Source organism: Juglans regia, chromosome 4, assembly GCF_001411555.2.
Source record: "Juglans regia cultivar Chandler chromosome 4, Walnut 2.0, whole genome shotgun sequence".
Taxonomy (NCBI): domain Eukaryota; kingdom Viridiplantae; phylum Streptophyta; class Magnoliopsida; order Fagales; family Juglandaceae; genus Juglans; species Juglans regia.
In genome coordinates, this window is record NC_049904.1 from 18,374,644 (window position 1) to 18,389,914 (window position 15,271).

The following is a 15,271-nucleotide window of genomic DNA, read 5'->3' on the forward strand; positions in this document are numbered from 1 at the left end:
AATTAGCCCCCCGATTTTATGGGCCTTTTCAAATTGAAGCTAAAATAGGTGCAATAGCTTACAGACTAAAGCTTCCTGAATCTTCCAAAGTCCACCCGACATTTCATGTTTCGTGCCTGAAGAAAAAAATCGGCTCCCAAGTTCCAGTTTTTCCATCACTACCACCTATAGATCACACAGGGGAATTAAGACCAGAACCAGAAAAAATCATTGGAAGACGTATGGAGAAACAAGGTGCAAGAGCAGTTATCGAGTTCCTCGTGAAGTGGTTGGGTTTGCCGACTGAAGAGAATACTTGGGAGTTACTATGGCGTCTGCAAGGCCTTTACCCACACCTTGTGGGCAAGGTGCTGTGATGGGAGGGAGTTGTCATGAACCGGCGGCTGGCATTGGGACAAGAGCATGAAGGAACCCTAGAGTAGAGAAACTAAGAGAAGAAAGGGGGAGATTCTGGGCACCGAACTTGAAGTGAGAAGTGAAGTGGCTTGAAGTGTAAGTGTTTTAAGTGAAGAACTCAAAACAACGACGTAAGAGAAAAGGGGGAAACAGTGCGTAGCGAGGTCCTAAAGGCAGAGTCAGTGTGCGTGCGTTTTGATGTTGAGTCTCAAATGGGTGCGTGCGTTTTGTGTGAAATCTGAGCAGTGTGCGTGCGTTTTTAAATTCGGCATGGGTCGTGTCTTTTACGTTATGCTTTGGGCATTTAATAACTGTTAAACGCACCGTTTGAGTTGAAAGACTTCAATCGGTGCGTTGGGAAATTCTGGGGTTAACACCTGTATGCAACGTAGAGTTTATGTGTTATTTTCAAGTATTGAGTCTGTCATTTTAATTGGAAGTCAGTCTTGGTTAGTTTATCATTTGAAGAGTTAGTTACAGGTGAGATAAATGTAAGAATAAGAAGGAAGTGAGTGGAAAGGGAGGGATCATTGGAGAATATTATTGTAAGGAAATTCCTGTAAGGAGGTTGGGAGCCCTCGAAGCACTCCCGTGACAATACAAACTCTGATAGTCTTTTTATCAAACATCTTCCGTGCATTCTGTTCTTCTTCTTGCAGCAGCCATCTCCTACGTTTCTTCATCTTCCTCTATTATCCAACATTTCTCCAGCAGGTTCTTAACAGTTTGCTTTGACATCGCTTTTGTTCTTGCTACCTTTGGTTAGCATCCTTCTTTCTTGCAAAGCCATAGGTTTTCTTTCGTCTATGCAAACGTACTCTATTTTTCTGCTTTCAAAAACTGGTGGCTCAGTTCCTTCCTTTTGGTGGTTGTACAATTGAAAGGTATTGAGTACAAGTGTCAGTGTAATTATGTGAATCTGACTTTAAAATCGTTCCATATTCCTATACTTCATCTCCATTAGTGCTGTCATCTCATCAACATCTGAACATCTAGTTTAATTTCCAAATAATCTCGAGGAATCAAAACCATAGAATCAAACAGTTGGCAATTCTCTTTCATTGACACTTGGCTTCTTGAAATGGAGGAACATATGTTTCTTTAAACCGTTTTATTAACACGTGGCTACTTTTAAATGATTTCTTACACTACATTAACAGGTTGGGGGTGCTTGATGACTTAATAGATAAAATACACATTTGTTACTACTATATTGTTTATCTCTTAACTACGTCCTATTGATCACATTAGCTTAATTTCTTTGCTATAACATGATTTCTATGAAGTATTAAGAAATGGAATTATGTTGATATCAATGTCTCCCCACGTGATGACTTAGGAAATATTCTTTCTAATATGTTGCGGGCTTCAGGAGTTCAACTTGGAGGCAGTATCATGTGTAAAATCTGTTTTTTCTCTGTTTGCTATTTCAACTGGCGACTACTCTGAGTACTCTCAATGGAGTATCCCTTCATCTCAAACGTAAAAGATAGCTCGTGTTAATGAGGTCACTTCTTGAAAAGGGCCCCTTCTCTGACTTCTTGAAATGCAAGCTTTGACAGAATGAGAATTGGAGGGAATTTTGAGATCCTCGTGCATGAAAAAGGTTTCGTGTGATGTTATATTCTGCTATTTTTTGACAATACATCTGTTTCACTTTAACTTTTTAGGAATTCATTATTCCAAGAGTTGGTTAAATTAGTACGTTGAAAGGATTTGAGAGCAATACAATAAAATGCTATAGCTGGATTTTTGTTCTCAATATAGTAGTGGTTGAGTACTACCAAAAAACCAGATGCATTTGAGCATTTTGCTTGTCCTTCTACATGAAAAATTGAATGGCTGGATGGATGGTTCATACAGAGAAATGATCTCAAACATCTGATAGTGACTTTGGTGAGAGCTTGTGACCACAATCAAAAGATGCCACTACTATAACCAACACCAAAACTCATTTCATCCAAAAGGAATTGTTTGTGACAATTTACCCATAAAAATTAAATTTCTATGGATGGAAAAAGCGCATGAGAACATTACCAATTCACATAAAATCCACTGTAGCCATAAAGCTTCGATTTTGACTAACAACGAAAAGCATTTGTTGAAGAGCTCCTCATACCAATTCTCATAGCTTGACATCTTCAAGAGTCTTGTGGAAATATGAAGACTTTAGAAGCTCAAAGGTTGAGGACGATGACTCACAACAAAGTCAGAGAAGTGGTGATTAACAGTTGAAGACCAACTACTTTACTATATAAATTCCCTTATCAATAAATACACATATATGAAATTTCAAGAAATTTCTACATGGTATAACTTGTTACAAACTAAATTTCAAAATCTGAAAACGAATTGTCATGAACAGTACCAGACAGCATAGGATTTTAAGCAAATCTTGTTGGTTCTTCCAGAAGAGAAATTGAATTCCGGCACTTGTCACCAGTAATCTCCACAGGAACAAGTTCCATTCCTAAAATGATGGAACCTCCTCACATCTCTAACAATAATCTCCCTGTCTACTATCTTTGAGATGAACTTAGTGGCAACATGGCAGTCATTACATACTCTAAGGTTCTTGGCAACTCTAATTGTAGTTCCGGGACGGGTGTTAAGAATACCAAAAGCTATTGCCAGTTTCTCACTGTGTCCACATAGTAAAGTTTCCTTCTCCTCTTCATCAACGTTGTGAAGCACACAAGAAGTATCAGGCACATACCCTTCCCTTCTCATCCTCTCTGACAGGGTTTCAAGAAATCCATGGAGCTGCTCACTTTGTGGGTGCGATGCATCCCCAGCCACAAACTTGTGAACCTCATCACCAAACTCAAACCAACTACACCCAGGTTCTTTTCTTACTCCCATTTTCTGCATCATTTTACGGATCTCCATTGCCTTTTCCCAGTGTCCGGCAGAAGAGTAGATATTGGACAGTAGAACATAGTGGCTAGCTACATTTGGTTCCAATTGGAAGAGATTCTTAGCTGCAATCTCCCCAGTTTCTACATTCCAATGAATTCGACAAGCACCCAGCAAGCTACTCCAGGCATCCCTTTTGTCAAATTCAGGAGGCATCATCTTGATAAGTTCATAAGCTTCTTCCAGTTGGCCAGCTCGGCCGAGCAAGTCCACCACACAAGCATAATGGTCTGGTGCAGGTTCAACCCCATAGTCCTCTTTCATTCTATGGAATAAGTGTAGGCCTTCACGTACCATCCCAGAGTGACTACACGCAGCAAATATTGCAATAAATGTAACTTCATTAGGCCTTAAAATGCCACTCTTGTCTCCCTCTGCTGCCATATTCTTAAATAGTTCGAGGGCTTCCTCCCCTCTCCCATGCATCCCATAAGCCATGATGAGAACATTCCAGGTGATCACATTCCTGATGGGCATTCGATCAAACATTCTCCTAGATAAATTCAAGCAGCCACATTTTGCATACATGTCAACGAGTGCACTACCGACTGCAACATCTGATGCCAGAAAATGTCTGGTGGCATAAGCATGGATCTCTTTACCCTTTGCTAGTGCTGAAAGGGCAGCACAACCTGGCAGAACTGTCATGAGCGTTACTGAATTTGGCTTAGGAGAAACCCTGTTCACATCCTCAAAATCATCATCTTTGTTCTTTTCTTCTACTTTTTTCATGGCATGTAACAGGTGGAGTGCATTTTCATGGCATCCACAATTGACATAGCCAGTGATCATCGTGTTCCAAGACACGATATCTCTTACCTCCATGCTGTCAAATAAATATTTTGAGATTTCTATATTCCCCATCCTGGAGTACATGTCCATAAGTGCATTCTGCACATACCTATCCTTCTCCAAACCCCTCTTTATCACATACCCATGCATACCTTCCTGGTCAGAGAACAGATCACATCGCACACAAGCTGGCAGCACACTTGACATTGTCGTGCCATTTGGATAAATTCCATCAAGTGCTTCCATTTGAAAGAAGAGGCTCAAGGCCTCCTCGTCATACTCATTTTGTGCATAGCCAGTAATCATAGCATTAAAAAGTGGAATACCCCGCTTTGAGATGCCATCAAAAACTCTGCGACCACTTTCAACTTGTCGACAGTTGCAATACATGTCAACCAAAGCACTACCCACAAAAGAATTCTCAGGTAAATTAGTATTCTTCAAGACATAAGCATGAATTTCCTTGCCTCTATCTAACATTTCCAAATGAGAGCAGGCAGGAAGTACGCTTGCAAAGGTGACCCCATCAGGTTTAATTCCGTCGAGAACCATGAGATATAAGAAAAATAATGCTTCTAGAAAATGATCGTTTTGAGTGAAAGTACTTATCATGGTGTTCCATGAAATCATATCACGGTCCTCAAATAACTCAAATAAAGCTCGCGAATCAGCAACCCTTCCTAGTTTAGCATACATTGCCATGAAAGCATTGTTGGTAAACGTTCTCCAATTTCCTGTTCTCAAACTATATGCATGCACCTGCTGACCAAGCTGTAAACCATCATGCCTAGGAAAATTTGAACAAGCTAGCGCCACGCTCACCAACGTAAATGAGCTAGGTGCCATATTATCAAACAACATTAATTGAAACGCTTCCAAAGCAAGCTCCCACTCCTGAAACCGACACAGTGAAGCGATGATGGAGTTCCAAGAAACTTCGTCTCTATCAGTCATTCTGTTAAACACCTTGTACACGTCCCCTATATCTCCACATTTCCCATACATATGAACGAGGGTATTAGCCACTGTAACAGAAGAGGAAGCATATCCAAATTTGAAAACGTGGGCATGAATCTGTTTCCCAAGATTCAAGTCTTGAAGGGCGGTCACGGCCTTCAGGACAGCCGGGAAAGCGAAGTTGTCGGGTGAAATACCGGCGAGGGTCAACATTTGGATGTACGTTAATATGGCTTCCCGGAAGAGATTGGACCGGGCTTGGAAGCGAAGGGATTCGACCCATGATTCCTGAAACAAGGGTTGTGCAGAGGAAGTGGTGGCGGCGGTGGATGTGAGCGTGGGACTGGTAATGGGGATGGCGGTGGCGGTGGCGGCGGCGGCGGCGGCACTGGCAAGGGGTAGAGAATGATTGTGTTCGTGAAGAAGTGCGGGGTGGTGGTGGTGGTCGGTCCGGAGGGAAGAAAATGTGCGGGAAGAGAAGGGCGGTGTAAGGAGAGGAGAAAATGGTTGGATGTAGCAGGTCATCTGGTAGTTGTTGCAGTTGTTATGCTATTCTAACTTCTACGTAGACTGGGACTCGAGTTTACGGGTTACGAGGCCAACTCGTTAGCGTTAGTTTGGATTGAGGGATTGAGAAACACTCACAATTTATTTCATTTCATCTCATCTAATTTAATTATTATAATTTTTAAAAATTATTACATAAAATATAATAAATAATTTAATTTTTTTAAATTTTAAAATAAGAATAATATTAAAAAATAATATTCTAATAATATTTTTTTTAATTTTTAATTTTCATCTCAATTCATGAACAAACCTAATCTTAATTTCTTCTTTTATTTTTTATTTTTTATTTTTTCTTTCTCTTAATGGTCAATTTCCTAGTATTAATAAGCAGAATGGAAACATGGGAAATTCTTCCAATTGATACCATTCAGAAAATAAATATAAACTTTTTTCTAAAAAACACAAAACAGAAAATAAATATAAACTTATTACTTGACCACTACAAAGCGGTTGTTGGACTAATTCCTTGGTCCAACTGTTTCGAATCATTTATCGCACGGTCTTACAATACAGAGATTTTCGCCTTTCTTTTGCAATTGAAGCTTATTCAAATAGAATAGTTCTGTTCTTAAATCTACATATTATTTATATTCTTGAAGAAGGGTGGTGGACAAACCACTAATCAACAAAAGAAAGCACCATCAAACCTCAAAAAGTGGGAGAATGTGACAGAGGGAATGCAAGTGCGTGCATGGTGATTGGCATATCCGGCTAGATATGCGATTCAAAGACAAATTTGAAAAATAAAAGAGAAAATTATATTAAGATGTGTAAGTGTTGTACAATCTCTTTAAAAAATTGAGTAAATACGAAATTTACATGATAAAAATTAATATTTTAATAGTGAACCTCACTCTTTTTTAAAAGAATTTTACAATACTTACGCACTTTACGATTATATCTTACATTACTCATTAAGATTTAAAGAATTTAAAAAAAATAAAAATTAAATAAAATATAAAAAAGAACATTTTTATAGATACGTCACACGTCAGGACCAGCTGGTTGGCTTCAAAAGAAGGAGAAGATTGATTAACTAAATCAAAATAATAAAAGTTAATTAAATAATAGAAAAATATATAAAAAGAGAAAAAACAAGGAAAAGAAAGGAGGGAGCAACAATCACAAGCCACCTAGTCTTTGATAAGAAGACTACCTCTATAGTCACTCCCTTGAGTGAAGGCCACCAGTACCAACCTTTATAAGAATTTTGTAGGAGAGATGGAAAATTTGGATATCAAATAAGGGTATGTTTGGGTGCCAAACTACTCTCAACACTTTTCAAGTATTCTTGTACTTTTGAAAATACTTCACATGCCAAACAACTTAAAGTACTCTCAATGGGACCCACAAACCCACTTCAATCTCTACTCATAACTATTCACAAACATTCTATAATACTTATCACTATTACATATAAATAAAAAATAAAATCATTATAATATTTATCACTATTAAATATAAATAAAATAAAATCATTATAATATATAAATAAAAAATAAAATCACTATAATATATAAATAAAAAATATTTATCACTATTATATATAAATAAAAAATAAAATCACTAAAATATATAAATAAAAAATAAATCACTATAATATATAAATAAAAAATAAAATCACTATAATATATAAATAAAAAAATAAAATAACTATAATATATAAATAAAAAATATTTATCACTATTATATATAAATAAAAAATAAAATCGCTATAATATATAAATAAAAAATAAAATCATTATAATATATAAATAAAAAATAAAATAACTATAATATATAAATAAAAAATATTTATCACTATTATATATAAATAAAAAATAAAATCGCTATAATATATAAATAAAAAATAAAATCACTATAATATATAAATAAAAAATAAAATCACTATAATATTTATCACTATTAAATATAAATAAAAAAATCATTATAATATATAAATAATAATAAAATCACTATAATATATAAATAAAAAAAAAATATTTATCTCTATTATATATAAATAAAAAATAAAATCACTAAAATATATAAATAAAAAATAAAATCACTATAATATATAAATAAAAAATAAAATCACTATAATATATAAATAAAAAATAACATTACTATAATATTTATCACTATTATATATATATATATATAAATAAAATCATTATAATATTTATCACTATTATATATAAATTAAAAATAAAATCATTATAATATTTATCATTATTATATATAAATTAAAAATAAAATCATTATAAAATTTATCATTATTATATATAAAAGTAAAATAAAATCACTAAAATATTTATTAATATTAAAAAATCACTATAATAAAATCATTATAATATTTATTATTAAAAATCAAATCACTATAATATTTATGGGACCCACATATTTTTCAACTACTTACTCAAAAGTCAACAACTCAACATACTTCACACATCCAAACAACTCAAAATACTCTCAATGGGACCCACAAACTCACTCCAATCTCTACTCATAACTATTCACAAACATTCTCAACACTTTTCAACACCCAAACGTACCCTAAAAGAGTGCAGTGGTTTGGATTTAGAGATAAGTTGAGATGGATTGAGATAGTTTATGAATAGTAGAATAAAAGTTAAATTATTTATTATATTTTGTGTGTGAGAATTTGAAAAAGTTATTTTAGACTTTAAAAATATTAAATTGTTTATTATATTTTGTACGAAAATTTAAAAAAATTATAATGATGAGATGAGTTGAGATTGATTTTAAATACAAATTAGTGAGTGTTGAAGTGTTTTGGTTATTTGGTTTTGGAAGGGCTCTTGTAAGGGTCCGTGCAGTATCATCATGGGCTTGGGCCATGACATAGTCCAATAAACTTTGTGAAGATGCACCTAAATATTGCAGTGCTTACATGGTTCTTTGGAGCTGATGGCATCCTTTATTTCTTTAGTTAAGAATTCAAAGGTTTAACTGCTGAGTCCACTTTGAGCTCTAATGGTTGTTTCAATCGGATGATCTCTTGTAAAAGTACATTAGAAAAAAGAAAAATAAATTAAACAAATTGTTATTATTGGACTTAGAGATTATCTTTGGTCAGATGCGGGGCTTGGGGACGACAGAGGCTGTAAGCCAATCTAGAGGAATCTATATCATAGATTCATACTTGATAATATCAAAAGAAAAAATAAATGAAGATGACGTCACTTTTTCTTTAAAATTTCGCACCTCATCCTCATCTCATTTTTATCTCGTTACAATAAGATTGTATTATCCATCAATCTTTTTGACATTTTATATATTTTATTTATTTTTACTTAATAGTTAAAGAAGTCATTATTAATGTATGATATTTTTTTTATATTTTTTAAAAATATTTTAAAATAATAAAAAATTTAAATAAAAAAATATTTTTAACTTAACTATAAGCTTGAACGGTGCTACTCAAACCTGTCTTGATTTTTTCACCTGGATTGGCTGGCACTGGCTATTCTATTCACTCAGAGTTGTCAGACTCTTTAATAGGCAATTGTGTCATCTAGCCTATGCCTTATAAGATTAAAAAGGAAAAACTCCCAAAATATTGGTGATATACTTTACAACTATATAAAATCTTACCACATTTAATACTCTGATCTGGCCATTATGCCCAATAAAGCATTTTAGACAGACAGACAGGAATTTGACTAGCGGTTGTGTATGTACACGTTGGAAATGCATCTCCTGACTGTCCGGGCTCCATATAAGCACAATCAAATCCGCATGAGTCGACGCTTCTGCTAGCAAGTGATATCACTCGCTAAAAACACACGACTCTCACCTATGGCAGCCAGTATCTCATCCATTTTCGTATATCCAATAAAGTCGTGTCGTGGAATCTCACTTCTCCAAGCACCGATTACTGCCACCGGTAAGGCCAATATGACCCTTTTCTTAAATTTTTTTTTTTTTTTTTTCTTCTTGTTCTTTCCCCATGGCTTCTCTAACCCATTTGACTGTTCTCTGGAATTATTTTCTTTCACCAGTGCATGCGTATCTCTTTATTTCAGTTCATGGATTTACTTTCTAATTTGAAGTTGAGGGGAGAACAAGTACTTTGAGGTTGGGTGGTAAACTGTATACTTTTCTGATTGATCATCTATGTTCTTGTAATGTGAAGTTTGTAACTGCATGTTGAAAATTTTGAGTATTCGTTAGTATTCTTCAAACGGTGGGAGCTTCTTCTGAATCTTGAAATTGGTTGAGAGAAAACATAACGAAGATTTGGTGGAATGCAAGGTATATATTCATGTGTATTTCTTAGGTTTAAAATAATAGAAGCATTTGTGTTCGGAAAGCACAAGCAAGCAGAATATCTAAAACTATACGTGTAAGCCAAAAAAAAAAAAAAACAGTATATGTAAAATGCTATTCAATGGATTGGTGCAGATAATTCTAAGGAAGATTATATTAACCATTTTAAAGGTCGACCCAAGAAATGAACAGACGACACATCCATTCCTCTGTTTCCCGTTCTCAAAACAGAGGATTTTGTTTTGTTAACTTCATGCAGAAAGCCAGAGAAATTGCGCCAGCTTTGATGCAAGCCTCTATCGTAACCACTAGCCACTCCACCATATCCTATCCCAGCGGAATAAACTTGCTGTGCTGAATTTCCTGCTAGCTCCTCTCTGTTATTCTAAGAGACCTGTCATTCTCTCTGGAGAAGATGAAAATTTTCTAGTCCACCAACAACCTCTTCAAGAAACCCATCATGAAATAACGGGATAAAAACCAATAAAAACTCAAAAAGAGAAGGGAAATTCCGATGGAAAGCGCCCAGAAAAATATTCAAGGATTTCATAATTAACTTGGTTGGGTGCAATGTTTTGTGGTAGGTGATGGCTCAGACTTCGTTTTTGGCACGATCCACGGTGCGGTGGTAGCTAGGCTTCTTACTGGTGCTGTTTTCATGCCTTTATTGTATTACTCGGAATCCGGATGCTGGCTGAGGTTCTGCACTGTTGTAGTGGTTAATCCCACTGGAATATCCACTCAACTGTGAATGATTGAGAAATTGACGTAGCTTTGGATTTGTTTGGCTTATTGTATGCTAAACAGTTTGGTCGGGCTGCGAGGGATATGATGGTCTGAATTCATATTGGTAATAAAATAAGAAGTTTTCAGTTCGTTTCATGTACTAGATGTTGTCTAGCTCATTCGAATGTGGTACACTCTTTTCCTTGAAAGAGTAAGGTGCCTTCAAAGATTGCATTCTTTGATTGATCTGCTTTAATTCTTTAGGAGAGAAACGAGAGACAATCTTAGGAAGCGTGGATTTGTTATTGATTGGTGTTTTTTTATGTAAAAAAATCTAGAAAATCGGTAGATCATTTGTTACTTTATTGTAATAAGGTGGCAAGAATTTTATGATGTGAGGTGTTTAATAGGATTGGAGAGGCTTGGTTGATGCCTAGAAGAGTCGTGGATATTTTTGCTTGTTAGAAAGGCTTAAGGCCTAACTCTCAATTTGTCATTTGGAATATGATTCTTTTATGTCTTGTGTGGTGAATGGTCGATACTTTGAAATTACTAATGAGTGTTCAATGGTCGATACTCTGAGGGCTTCGACCATTGTCTTTAATGGAACTAATATATCCATGATTTTTTTTTTCTAGTTCTTGACATGTAGTCTTGTTTGGATTTAAAGATAAATTGAGATGATTTTAGATGAGTTGAATAAAATATTGTTATAATATTATTATTATTTTAAAAATTTTAAAAATTTGAATTGTTTATTATATTTTATATAAGAATTTGATAAAATTGTAATGATGAGATGAATTGATGTAAATTTTGAATCCAAACAAGTCCCGCTAACTATTTTAATAAAATTGTCATGCATGTTACTTATACGTGGATCCAAACTATTTATATATATATATATATATATTTATATTAACCCCTCTCAAGTATCACCCTTTTTACAAAAGTGAAATCCAAACTATCAATTTTGACACTTGATTTGAGACTTTAGTTCGAGTTATGGCTGTTCATGATTCTAAGAAATCCTAGCCAACCCATGTACACTTATGCGCTTTTCTATATGAATTATTCTATATACAATTGTGAATTATGTAACTATCGCGTAATTGTATTGAAAATAAGTGAAGTTTATTATTAAAAATTAATTTTTTTCATGTGGATCCTCTATTTTATTCATTTTTTTCAAAACAATTAAGCGATGATTACACAATTCATAATTGTAAATATCTTTTCTCTTTAAAAGATAATTGCAATGTGAAGCTTATATTGATAAAAGGTTTTCAAAATCTCCACGTAAACAAATATATCAACAACTAGGACCAGAGACATGATGGGTATTCTTGGTTTTGAAATTTTTTTTAGAAGGTTTTATATTTTTTTATAAAAGTTGTATTGATCTTTGTGTTTGAATAATTATGGGATGAAAAGTCAAAATGAGTCTTTAAGACATAAAGATTTTTGTTTTGATTTAAAAAAATAGTTTTGCTACTCAGCAATCCCACATATCACACACCATATTTTTTTTATTTTATTCTTCTTAAACTAATTGAGTTCTTCTACTCATCATTCATACGTTACATATTTGGTAAGAGAAAAAAATAAAAAATAAAAAATTATGTATAATGTATAGTGTTAGGAAATGATAAGTAGAAGTTTATTAAAAAAAACTCCCTTTGATATGTTGGGTATGGATATTGCAGGTTTCGTTGGGATCGGCAATGTGTGGTTGTAAATGGCAAAGGGAGGAGGGCATGCACTCAAAGAGTTGAACCAAAACTTGCTTTAGTTTTGGTGGAGTTGCCAAGTGAAGCTTCTATAGAGGATTGGGAACCTACTGAGAGCTCATTTATGGGTATAATCTTTGTTCCTTTTTTGAAGAATTAATTACATTTCCCAAACTCAATTATCACCTCACTCTCATCACTTATTATATTCGGTGCAACTCAGATCCCAATTTGTTGTTTTGATGTCAGTTACGCTATACATCAGCCACTATTCACTCTCAGATCCTATACCTATAAACTCCGTATTTTCATTTTGCCCTCGTATTTTAAGATGTAACCAATATTTGCAATACACCCTCTCTAGAATTAGACCGCTATGATTGAGCCACGTCATCTATAATGTTCAATTACAAATTTGTCAGTTGAACTTATTTCCCCTTTCATTTCACATGTAACATGCAAGATGCTCTACTTTTTCTTTATCATTGTGAATTTTAATTATTATTTATCACCTGTTTTTATTTGCAGTCTTAAAAGCACCAGGGATGAATGTGCTCAAGGTTTCTTTAAGTAAACCACATGAAACACTAGCAGATGGTGTCTCGGTCTGGGAATGGTCAGGCTCTGCATTGGATGAAGGAGATGAAGCATCACAGTGGTTTTCAGATTTTCTAGGGAAGCCCTACCGTCTCGTTCGTTTTAATACTGGTATGGCTTCATCAAAGGAATTTTAGAACATTATGAAAGTGCAAAATTAAATCCAGTACTTGTTGGTACCCATGAAAAGCAGAAATTCCTTTGTCTGAGGCATTAGTGGGAAATAAAAACTCTCTTGAACACACATGCACGTATACGTGTTTGAAGAAAAAAGCCTCGCAGACAAAATGCATGCGTCTTGACATGGCAGCCTCCATTGATGATTTCCAGTCATTATGAGACTCTGGGCTTGTTTCTTCTTCCCTTTATCATGGATTCAATCATTTTTTGATGCAGCTTCAGAAACTAGGCCTATGGATCCTAAATATGCTCCTGGACACAAAGTCTTATTTTCTGACATGTCTCCATACATGCTGTTGTCTCAGGTTGGTCTAGTTGAGAATTGTTAAGTAAGTTTCCTTTGCTTTCACATAGAATTTTAAAGGTGGATCTCAACATACATTTTGCAGGGATCACTGGATGCACTAAACGAGCTTCTCAATAATCCCAATCCAATTAATCGTTTTAGACCCAAGTACCCACTCTTATCACTCTCTTTATTTCTGCGCTACTTATATTTAGAGACATTCACAGCTATAAAAGTCAATACCAACCACTAATCCTGACCAAATGTCATTGAATCTGTTTCATAAACACTAGTAGTTCTAGAATCTTAAAAAGGTTTTACTTGCATTTTTCAGCATCCTGGTAGATGGTTGTGAACCATTTGCTGAAGACCTATGGACAGAGATCAAGATAAACAATTTCACATTTCAGGGTGTCAGGCTATGCACCCGCTGTAAGGTAAAGAGCTACCTCTTTTCATTTTCTACCTATCTCATGCCAGTCAAGTTATATTTTCTACAATAGTATCACTGTATTTCATGTTTTGTGTTAAAAGCCCTTTTTTTTTTCTAAAGAACTAAACAAATGTGACTTGCAAATATCTAAGATGAGCTATAGAGATAACATTTGCAGTTTAATTTAGAGATGAAGCATGAGTGCACTTTCAAGCTCAGGGGTAAACAAGTTGAACATATTTTTAGTGTTGATGATATCGATAGTAGATCCTAATGCAGATGCTTGAGCTGCTTGGAAACTCGAATCTTATAATTTTTTCCGAAAATTTTGAAATCCACTTGTCCTACATCAATATACCATTCTCACCGTGTGTCATTTAAGTAAATCTACAAAATTTTAACATTTCACGGTCCTCCCTTGTTTGGACAGTGAAATCATCTCAATCTATCTTATTTTATCTAATCATTATAATTTTTCCAAACTTCCAAACAAAATACAATAAACAATTCAATTTTTCAAGTCTCAAAACAAAAATAATATTATAATAATATTTTATTCAACTTTCATCACATATCATTCCATTCGGCCATCTCAACTCGCTATCCAAACCAGACTTTAAATGTACCTTGTATGCAAGAAATACAGGCACATGTCATTGGGACTTTTTATTTCTGGGGCATGATATCCTGTTTGCAGCCATGAGTCTACTATGTACATGTGGGCTTCTCGATCGTAAAGTAGATTGGTGTCGTCTGAGCCTTCTAAAAAATCATTGCTTCCCCCGATTAACTGTGTTATGTCTCCCAATGTTTACAAAGACACTAGTGTGTTTTTCTAGATTCCTACAATCAATCAAGAGACTGGGATTGCAAGCCCTGAGATAGGTGAAACTCTCAAGTCATTCAGGTCAGACACAATCTTGCGTCCAACTCAAAAACGGAAGGGAAAGGTGACTCGTAATTCCCAGACTTCCAACTGTATTATTGTCCTAGATGATTCACAAATGGCATGTTAAATGATTCTGCAGGTCTACTTTGGTCTGAATATAGTCTGGAATGACTCTCTACCTGTACTTGATCAAGGGAAAGGAAAGGTCATTGAAGTGGGAAATCTTGTTTATGTTCTCAGAAAGGTTTCCTCTGCTAATGAAGCAGTAGGTTGAACTCTTTAAGTTATCTTCTTTGAAATTCCAATATTATAACGGAATAAAAAAAGGAAGGTGGCCTGCTAGTGCACAAAAGCACTTGTCGTTTGTAGTGAATTTCTTAAGGCATGTATGATTCCAAAGGTGAAAGATACAGCGATGACAAAGAATATTTATGGCCATGCATGATCGGAGGGTTTGAATTTGATGAATAAAGAAAATGCAAAAAGTTAAAACAAAAAACATTTCATGATGTCACAAAAATAAAAAA

General features: G+C 34.5%; 2 protein-coding genes across 2 annotated transcripts; one reads left to right on the top strand and one right to left on the bottom strand.

Moving 5' to 3' along the window:
- Positions 1-2,346: 2,346 nt before the first annotated feature.
- Positions 2,347-5,665, bottom strand: LOC118348267 (pentatricopeptide repeat-containing protein At3g57430, chloroplastic-like). Its single transcript, XM_035689555.1, has one exon. The coding sequence runs from the start codon at positions 5,584-5,586 to the stop codon at positions 2,833-2,835; it is 2,754 nt and encodes a 917-aa protein (XP_035545448.1). The 5' UTR covers positions 5,587-5,665; the 3' UTR covers positions 2,347-2,832.
- Positions 5,666-8,710: 3,045 nt separating this feature from the next.
- LOC109011834 (mitochondrial amidoxime reducing component 2-like) lies at positions 8,711-15,018 on the top strand. The gene is made up of 9 exons (XM_035689201.1): positions 8,711-8,737; positions 9,394-9,520; positions 12,335-12,487; positions 12,888-13,067; positions 13,353-13,441; positions 13,526-13,590; positions 13,757-13,859; positions 14,695-14,805; positions 14,884-15,018. Exons 1-9 carry the CDS (start codon positions 8,711-8,713, stop codon positions 15,016-15,018), a joined length of 990 nt encoding a protein of 329 aa, XP_035545094.1.
- The last annotated feature ends 253 nt before the right edge of the window (positions 15,019-15,271 follow it).